Source organism: Elephantulus edwardii, unplaced genomic scaffold, assembly GCF_000299155.1.
Source record: "Elephantulus edwardii isolate Elephantulus edwardi_28Jun2011 unplaced genomic scaffold, EleEdw1.0 scaffold00429, whole genome shotgun sequence".
In the NCBI taxonomy this organism is placed as follows: Eukaryota; Metazoa; Chordata; class Mammalia; order Macroscelidea; family Macroscelididae; genus Elephantulus; species Elephantulus edwardii.
In genome coordinates this window covers 250,480-260,084 of record NW_006400179.1, presented here as the reverse complement: position 1 = coordinate 260,084, position 9,605 = coordinate 250,480, and the positions used below count along the sequence as shown (strand labels likewise).

The 9,605-nt window shown below is 43.7% G+C and overlaps 1 protein-coding gene across 1 annotated transcript; it reads left to right on the top strand.

The window, feature by feature from the left end:
• Positions 1–919: 919 nt before the first annotated feature.
• On the top strand, positions 920–8,791 carry LOC102845568 (nucleoredoxin-like protein 2-like). Its single transcript, XM_006902559.1, has 2 exons — positions 920–1,221; positions 8,623–8,791. Exons 1-2 carry the CDS (start codon positions 920–922, stop codon positions 8,789–8,791), a joined length of 471 nt encoding a protein of 156 aa, XP_006902621.1.
• Positions 8,792–9,605: the final 814 nt, after the last annotated feature.

The window sequence follows — 9,605 nt, the reverse complement described above, 5'->3', positions numbered from 1 at the left end:
CTTGGGGGCGAAAGCAGCGGGTGGGGCTCGGGGCTGGGGCAGTGGGCGGGGACCATGGGGGCGGAGGCAGCGTGAGGAGACGGTAGAACAGCAGAAGCAGAACCATGTGTGCTAGGGCCGCAGGAAGTGGGCGGGACGGGGAGTAGGTGGGGGGGGCAACGGGGAGCTCAGGAGGGACTGTGGGGGCTGGGTATGCAGGAGCGGGGCGAGACGGGAACCAAGGGGAGCGTGGGTACCGTACAGGCAGGGGCCCGCGGGAGAGGGGTTGGGACAGTGGAAGGGGGCGGTGCGGGCGGGACCGTGGGGGCGGGAGTTGCGGGTGCGGCGGGGGGAAGGGGGGGGGGGGGGCCGGGGGGGCGGGAGTTGCGAGTGCGGCGGGGACAGTGGGGCAGTGACCGCTGGAGGGGTACAGGAGGGGGACTGCAGGGAGTCTGGGGGGGCAGTGCGGGCGAGGGGGGCAGGCAGAAATTGGTGAGATTGGAGGGGTTGGCGGAAGTGGACGTGGTACGGAGTGCGTGGCCGGGGCGTGCCCACAGAGGGTGCGGCTTGGGGCGGGGCCGGCGCGCTCTGAGAGGAGCCGTCTGTACTCTTGTAGCCTGATGAAGAATTTGTTTTGTTTGTTGCCTGTAGAAGCATTGGGTGGCTGCTCCTCCAGCGGGTTTTCAAGGTAGTAAACTGTACCAGAGTAGATTGTCTCGCGCGTGGATCGTCTGGTGGATTCTAACTACCTGCTTTTTGTTGGCAGCAAAACTCTTTTTCACCACCAAATGCCCCCAAGACTTGCGTTGCAAGTCTGTTCTCCTCTCACTCCCCAGAGTAGAAGTCCTTTCTCGGCCCACTAAAAGCCGAGCCGGCGGATCCGGGCAGGGGCGGCCCTGGGCTTCGGCCTTTAACTCCGTAGCTGGCAGTCCGGCTCGCCATGGTGGACTTGCTGGGTGGCCGGCGCTTGCTGACCTGCGAGGGAGCCGCGGTGGAGGCGGACAGGACGCTGCAGAACAAGGTGGTGGCTCTCTACTTCGCCTCAGGCCGCTGCGCACAGAGCCGTGACTTCACTCCTCTGCTCTGTAACTTCTACTCGAAGCTGATGAAGCAGGCACGGACACCGGCGCCTTTCGTAGTGGTGGTGGTGTCTGCCGACGGCAGCGCAGAAGAGATGTGGGACTTCATGCGCGAGCTGCACGGCGCCTGGCTGGCGCTGCCGTTCGACGACCCGCTGCGGCGGTGGGTGCGGGCCAGGTGGCGGGGGTGAGCCTGTTGTGGGCCAGGCACGTGTGGATCCGGAGAGCGGTGGGGGCTGCAGTGAGAGCGGGCTGAGCGGTGGGGCCCGGCAAGGGTGCCAGTCCCGCCTTGACCCCCACTCGGTCTCATTTGACGCCTGGTCTTCAGTGAATTATTATTCAGAGTTCGTGTTTGAACTTAAAAGATTTAGGAGGGCCTATAAGGTTGTAGTAATACTAGGTGTACCCAGTTGTAGCTCGTCACAGTCCCAGCGTAATTGATAAATTTTATTTTATATTGATTTACATATAAAATTCATATACATTGTGCTTCATTCATGTAAATTGCGTTTCACACATTAATACTGTTTTTCATACAATCATTCTCTTACACTGTTTCAGAAAAAAAGTAATCACTACTGATCTATGTCCAATATCACCTGGTCTTTTAAGGTCCTCAGTAGATCTCCTAATTCCTTCCCTTACTTCCTCTGCCCAACAAACTCCCCATGATTCGCCCGCCCCATCCCCTTTCCCTTTTTTACTCTTATTCACATCTTACTAGTTGTCCTTTTGGGTTTTTTTGCCTTTTTTTTTTTTAAATTGTGTTTCACTAGTGCACATCATCCCCCTCCTGCCACCAAACTCTTGGACCTGGTGATTTTGTTCCCTTCCCACCCTCAACCCTCTGCCCCTTCACAGACAAAACATAATGTAACAATGCAGCAGACTTAGGCATTGATTACTTCTGGTTCCAAATCTGGATGTTGGCTCACCTCTGCCCCTGTGCCCTATGCCATTCTGTGGACAACTCCAGCAGACTTTCTCTGACCTTTGTTTTTGTTGTATACCATGAAATTAGAACCAACTCATAGTTTACCCTCCAATGGGTTTTCAGAGGAAGCACATTGCATGGGAGGAGATTGCCCATCTTTGTCCCATGGAGCACCTGGTGGACTCAAACTGTATACCTTTCTGTTGGCAACACAGCTATTTACTAGTAAGCCACTAGAGCCACTGTTGCTCAGGTCCTAGAGTTATTTTCAACTATAGTCTATCACTTCACCGTCTCCTTTCCATTTGTTACTAGGTTTATGGGTAAAATTTAGCTTCTTCCAAAAAATAAGTTCAACTTACAGATTTGCTAGTATTAATTTTGTGCCTTTCATGCATGACCCAGCCAATCACAATTTTGTAAATGAGCAGTTGCTTGTTTCACAATGTGCCTACTTTCCTCCTCAGGGAGAGCCTAAGGTGGACTTCTCCTCACCTCCCTTGTCTTGCTATTACCATGCTTCCCCAGGCCTTGCCAAGTGCTAGAGCTCCTAGACTTTGATGCTTACAGATTTGGATTTGATGGAAAAAAACAACTAGCTTGGCCTTTATATCTTGGGTAGAAAATGGTGCAATTAGAACCCCCGATTCCGTTGCAGTCAGTGCTTGTGCCAAGGATTCTTGAATCTGTCTTCTACCCTCTCTGTCTTTGAACTTGCATTCCTATGCCCTCTGGGACCCTGTTCCTTGTCTGTTTCCATGTATGTCTAAAGGACAGAAGAGAACTGCCCCTTAGGGTCTCCAAGGCACTGAATCTTTAAGGAAGCGTACTGCGCATGCATCTCCCATGCAGTGGCAGGTGGGTTTAAATCACCAGAAATTTTTTTAGCTGCTGAACATTTCAAACCTTGTGCCAACAGGACTCCTTGCTGTGGTTAGCAACCTTCAAGAAAACAAAGCAAAACAAAACACAAAACTAACTCTTGGTGGGCCTCCTTTTCTCTACCTGGAAAACCCTTTGTTATCCCACCTGCAGCACCTGTGTGGACACCAAAAGACACGGGAAGGAAGCATTTCTGGCCCAGCCCTTTTCATATCTAGTCCCTACTGATGTGGGTAGTAACCAGACATTGTTCATAGCTTGGCACCTATTGCAGGTAAACAAAAGACAATGCTTTGGAAATATTTGCCTGGTAACAGACTACCTAGGGACTATGATGGGAAAAGGTTGGAATCATAAGTAGTCATGACTACCCTGTTATGCCAGTGACAGAGAGGGAGCTACATTCCGTGATGGGAAGGAATTAGTTTTTCAGCACTATAAGTAACAAGGGCAAACTGGGGTCTTATATTTTCCCAAATGGTTAAAATGTTCTTGAGTTCATTCTGTTTAACAACATTCTAATATTAAAATTATTTTATGTTCTCACTGGACAGTTTATTGGCCCAGGTGGTAATGGGATGACCTCAGAGGAGGTGTTAGTTATTTGCCCCTTCTGTGGTTTCTTTATAACATTTCTTACAAAGACTTGGATGCCAGGCTAGGGATTTGAGTATTGAGTTCTCTAGAGAGTCAAACCAATGAAGCTTGTATGTAAACTCACACACACCATCTCTGTTGTGCTTAAATCCGTTGTTCCAGACACTCTGCAAATTTATCTCACTTAAGGTCTTTTGCTGACCCAGTTTTCCAAATATCATCTCCTTTTTCAAAGTCTAGCTCCTCCTGACAATAATATACCCAAAGTATATGAATTGAAGTCTCTCCATCTTTGCCTCAGGCGCACTGTCTGCAGCTCTTCAAAAACAGATGTGTTTATTCTTTTGGTATATTCAATATTCTTTCTAGCTACATTATACTGAGGATCATGGTCACATTTACACACAGTAAAAACAATAACAAATACACTGATGACTCTGGAAAGACAGCTATAAAAACTATTTCAAACCTCCTTTACTTACTGCAGCATGCTCCATATCCCTCTGATTTGATAGAACTTGATTTAATATTTCAAATGATTAAAACAACAGCAACTCAAAGGGGTATAAAACAGAAAATGTTACTGACTTAGCTGAAACATCCAGTGGTCAGGAGCTGGCCTTGATGGATGCTGGAGGCTTCTAAGAATGTGATCCATTAGCACAGTGACTGCCTGATAAATTCATGCTTCCTCATGGTGGCAGAATGACTACTGTATCTTGGACTGCACATCCTCATAACATTCCTCTTTTCCAGCACACAGGCCATAGCTTCACAGTGTTACTGTTCCTGAGTCATCAGCTGGGTACTCACTCCCATACTAGCCAGTGTCAACAAAGTGGAAATAGTAAGCTGGAATTTGAGAGCACCTAGCTTTCTAGGCTGACAGATCTGGATAGAATGGAAAAGACACCAGTCTCAGCTTTATTTTGTAGGTAGAGTTTATTTTTTGAACACAGTACTTCCTAAGTGCAAAGCACCTCGTCCTCAGCAAAATGGAACATGCACGAATCATTTAGTGTTACCAACACCAGAAATAACAATCCTACTATTTCCCAAGGTGCAAATGAGAGATCTAAGGTACACAGAGGTTAACTAGTTTGACAAGACTACACCAGACATTGAAGAAGGGTTGGTTGAAGGAGTGTCATAGGTACCAAGCCACAAACAATAGGCCTTTACAATCTATCTCACTGAGGGAAAAGAAGCTGCTGAGGACTCTGTCTTCAGTGTCTGCCTACCGTCTTCCTCTTTTTCCTTCTGCAATGTCACTGGAGGGACAGCAGGAAGCTCCAGAGAATTGTAGTAGGCAGGCTTAATGGCCTCATCCTTCAACCCCAATTTCTCATTCAAAATCAGTTGTGGGACACTGCATTTTTTTATATTGCTACTGGTCTGGAGACTCCAATTTGAGAACATTGTTCTAGACAGCTCTTGGAGGCTGGTCCAGAGAACTCCTCAGTGCAGGCTTTCAGGCCCCATTCAGATTTGCTAAATTGGAGACTAGAAGTGAGCTGTGGAGTTTGTTTGAACAGACCTCTATGTAATGTTCATGCCATCACCACCTGGAATGACAGAGCCTCACTTGATCTGGCCTGTTTTGGACTAGCTGCTTTCTGGAATATCTCTCATATTGCTGCCCAAAATAAAATCACTTGAAGTAACCAGTTTGTTAAATTTTCAGATGAAGAACTTAATTTAACCTCTTGTCTGTTTCACTGCAGATTCCCCTCTTCACAATTATAGAGTTTATTAGGGAAGTTAACAAGTTACCAATTCAAGCTGACAACAGTATACAGTTTCTCAGCTTCAGTTTCTGAAGGAGGTTCACAAGCCATTCAGGCCATTTAGTCTCCAGCCTTGTGCTTATAGTCCTGCCAATTTAGTTCTCCCACAAGTTTGGGGGAAGACCTCTGGCTCTGGGTTCTCAGGACAGTGTCCCAGGTGAGCTATGTCTCACATTCAGTCTCTGTTTCTTGTAGCTGCTGCTGTCTCCTGCTTACTGCAGATTTTGTGCATAATTGAGCTCTTCTTGTCATCGTATTTTTGTCTTTCAGATTATTAGTATCGTGTGGGATACAATAGAGAAGGATATTTCCTCCACTATTCTTTATTTGTGCTTATGTGAAACCTACAGTTGGACCAGGAAACAGTCCTCAGAACAGAGCAGGGAAATACTAAATGGTTCAAAATCAGGAAGGGAGTACGTCAGGGATGGATCCTGTCCCTCTGCATTTTCAGTCTATATGCAGAACAGATCGTTTGGGAGGCTGGGCTTTATGAGGAGAAATGTGCATCAGAATTGGAGGAAGACTCATCAACAACCTATGTTATGCATAGGACACAACCCTGCTTGTTGAAACTGAGGTGGACCTGAAGCTCTTGCTGGTAAAGGTCAAGGACTGTAGTCTTCAATATGGATTAAAGCTCAACATCAAGAAGAGAAAGATTCTCACCACTGGGCCACTTGGCAGCACCATGATGGATGGAGAAGAGATTGAGGTTGTTAACAGTTACACCTTGCTTGGCTCCACAATCAACACTCTTGGTATCAGCAGTCAGAAAATCAAAAGATGAATTGCATTAGGTAAATCTGCTGTCAGGGACTTTTTCAGAGTACTGAGAAACAACAATGTATTAGTCTAGAGATTAAGGTGAACCTGATCCAGGCCATGGTCTTCTTAATTACTTGCTGTGCATCAGAGAACTGGACAGTCACTAAGGATGATGGACGAAGAATTTATGCCATTGAGTTAATGGTGCTGGAGAAGAGTCTTGAGCATACCATGAACCACCATGAAAATAAATAGGTCTGTCTTGGAGAGGGTCTTGGAGGCGAGAAATTTAAAGTTCTGTGTCTTATATTTTGGGCATGTGGCCAGGAGAAATGGATCCTTAGAGATAAACATCATGCTTGGAAAGGTGGAGGGACAGAGCAGAAGCAGAAAACTCCAGATGAGATGGATTGATAGAGTAACTTGGGCAATTGGGGTATTTGTATTGGAGTCAGTGAGACTGGCTTAGGACAGGGCAGGCTTCAAAGTTGTTCTATAGAGGGTTGCTGTGAGCTGTAGGAGACTCGATGGCACATAAGAACAACAACATTATTATTTCTGAAAACTTTTTATTGTGATTTGAGTGAAAGGTTACAGAGAAAAATTGGTTTTCCATTAAGCAGTTCATACACATGTTTCCCAATATTGATTATAACCTCCACATTATAACAGTAGCCTTCCCACTGCCTAGTTGTGTTTCTCAATTCCATTGATGAGTCTTGTGAAGTTTATTGTGGGAAAATGCTGCCCTTTTGTATTGGTAATTTTTCTGAGGCATGAACGTCTTCCTGGTGTTATTGATCAATAACTCTTATTTGACTGGAGTTACAGGGATGATTTTAATTCCAGGTTTGAAGAGCAACTAAAGGCCGTAGTCTTAGGGATTCCACCAGCAAACAGAGTTGCTGTTGTCAACTGTTTATAAATTTTTGAAGACAATGCTTACTTTTTATTGAGTGTAGTGTCCTCTTTACCTTGTTCCTGCTTGAGTTAAACTTTTGCTTTTGGTCTAGATTCCAGAAATCAGTGGAAAGATCTTGACGAAGGTTATCTCCACAAGGAGATTTTGGTAATAGAAGTGTCTTAAATGCCTATTCATTCATTTAGGTTTACCTTCCAGAAACAAGAAGATAAAGGAAATCAGATAACTAGTCATGTGTAGCCTGTACAGTCTAGCTATGGGAAAGGATTTTTCGTTTAGCTATCTTTACCTTGAAGGCAGTAATCCCTTTGAAGGTTACAGGGAGAGTTGTACAGGGAAGAAGGCAAGTTATCCTTTCTCTGAATGAATAAAAGTAATTTTGTAAAAAGGTCTCACTCATAGGGTAACAGGAACAGTAAATGTAACTATTAATGCTTTATCCATAATATGGATAAAATCAGAACATCAGTGAATTTGTAGAGTAGAAAGTTTAATAAGGCTTTGGGCTTATTTAGAACTCAGGGGATGCTTATATGTGCCTGGATTATTTTAAACTACTGAAATGTAGTAAAGGATATATATTACAGTGTTCATATATGGGCTTAGAATTACACTGACCAATGTGGTAGTCATTAGCTATAGATGGCTACTTAAATTAGTATTAATTTTTCCAAAAAATGAAAAGCATGATTCCTGAGTCCCACTAGTCACACTTCAAGTACTCATGGCTGTGGCTGCTAAATTGACAAGCACAGATGTAGAATATTCCCATCATTTTGTGGGTTTTTAAAAAAAAAATTACTTCTCTTTAAATACATTTTATTTTGTAACATTGTAACTGCAATTTCATTTGATCACTCATATACATTTTAAAAAAAATACTGGGTTATTTACAAAGGTCAAATACATTGTTTTTCACACCAGATCTTTTCCATTTCCTTCATCTCACCCCCCACCCATCAAATTGTATGATCCTATGATTAACTCCCTTCTCCCTGCCCATCCTCACTCCCCTGCTTTCACCCTACCCCCCAGGATCCTCATACTCATTCTACCATAATGGTTTTATACAGTATTTCTCTTTACGAGATTGAGTTAGTTTACTTGCATAATGCCCTCCAGTCCCTCAAAAGTTAGATAGTAATTTATGAAGTCATTGCTTCTACTTGCTGCATAGTATTCCACTGTGTGAATGTACCATAATTTCTCAAACCATGCACTTGTGGTTGGACATGTGGGCAGTTTCCATGTTCTTGCAGTGGTGCACTGTTTTTTTAAGATAGACCTGTCTTAGAAACTGTGAAGCAGCAAGAAGCTAAGAAATTCAAAAGGAACCCACTAAGAAATTAGTGAGTACAAATTAGGTGGTACAAATGGTAAACATAGTTGACTGCTAACAAGAAGGCTGAGAGTGTGCCCATAACTGCCTCTGAAGAAGGATCTGGTGATATATTTCTGAAAAATTAACCACTAACAACAATAAATTTCTCTTACACATGGGGTTGCCACAAGCTTAAATCAACTGAGGAGGGAGAGCTGGCCCAGGTTATCCTATAAAGCTGGCGGATGGTAGTGTCACGATAAGCAAGGAGCCCTCCCATGGGGTGGTGTGTGTGTGGTTGGCTAGCAGGCTGATAAGTACTGACTCTTTGGTTTGTTCTTTCTCTTCCTCAGTGAACTGAACAAGATGTACAATATCACAGTCACCCCCAAACTCGTGATTCTGAAGCAAAATGGAGATGTTATCACTGACAAAGGACGGAAACAGATCCAGGAACATGGACTCTCCTGCTTCCGCAGCTGGATGGAGGCAGCTGACATTTTTCAGAATTTCTCTGGTTGAATTTGTTAGAATTTCAGAGGACTAAAGACTACATGATCACATTGCCTTCTACCAACAAATACCCATGGGGAATTAGAAGATGTGCTTGGTTTCATTTATTTCTCTGTTGGTGTTATTTTATTGAAGAATCTAAAAATTTAACTGTGGCAGAAAGGAAATTATTCTCAGTAAAAACAACTTTGCTCATGCAGCATATTTTTCTTACTGTAGAATTTTGCAAATGAGTGAAAGGATATTTATCTTTTCACAGTGAACTGTTGAAAATCTATGCAGAACACTTACTTGTACAGGTCTCTTTAGTAAAATAATATATGTGTTTTTCTGAAAACTTATTAGAACTTTCACAACTATATTTATTAATAAAATTTATCAGAACTTTCACAGCTGTATTTATTAATATAATTTACAGACTTTAGCTTTAATAACCAAACCCATTTCTGCCTTATACAACTGTGATTTCTTTCTTTTTTCTGTTTAAACAAAGTGTCACAACCTCTGGGGTCTCAATGTGTGGGGCCATGGCTTCTAGGGTTTCTAAGGATGTGAGATTCAGAATAGAAGTTGGACATGGAGTTGATTTAGGTCTTTTGTGATGATAGGATGTGGTGAAAATGTTTTGCATGTGGCGAGGACATTAATTTGGGGAAGTCAAGGAGTGGAATGCCGTGTATTGAATTATGTCCCCCAGAAATACATATCTACTGATGTAGTTTGGAAGCTATCATAATCTGTGTAAAAAGAGCAAGGGCTATGAGACTAAGGTCCAAGGAAGAAGCGGGAAAACAGAAATAGAGCCAGCAATAACTGCTGCTGC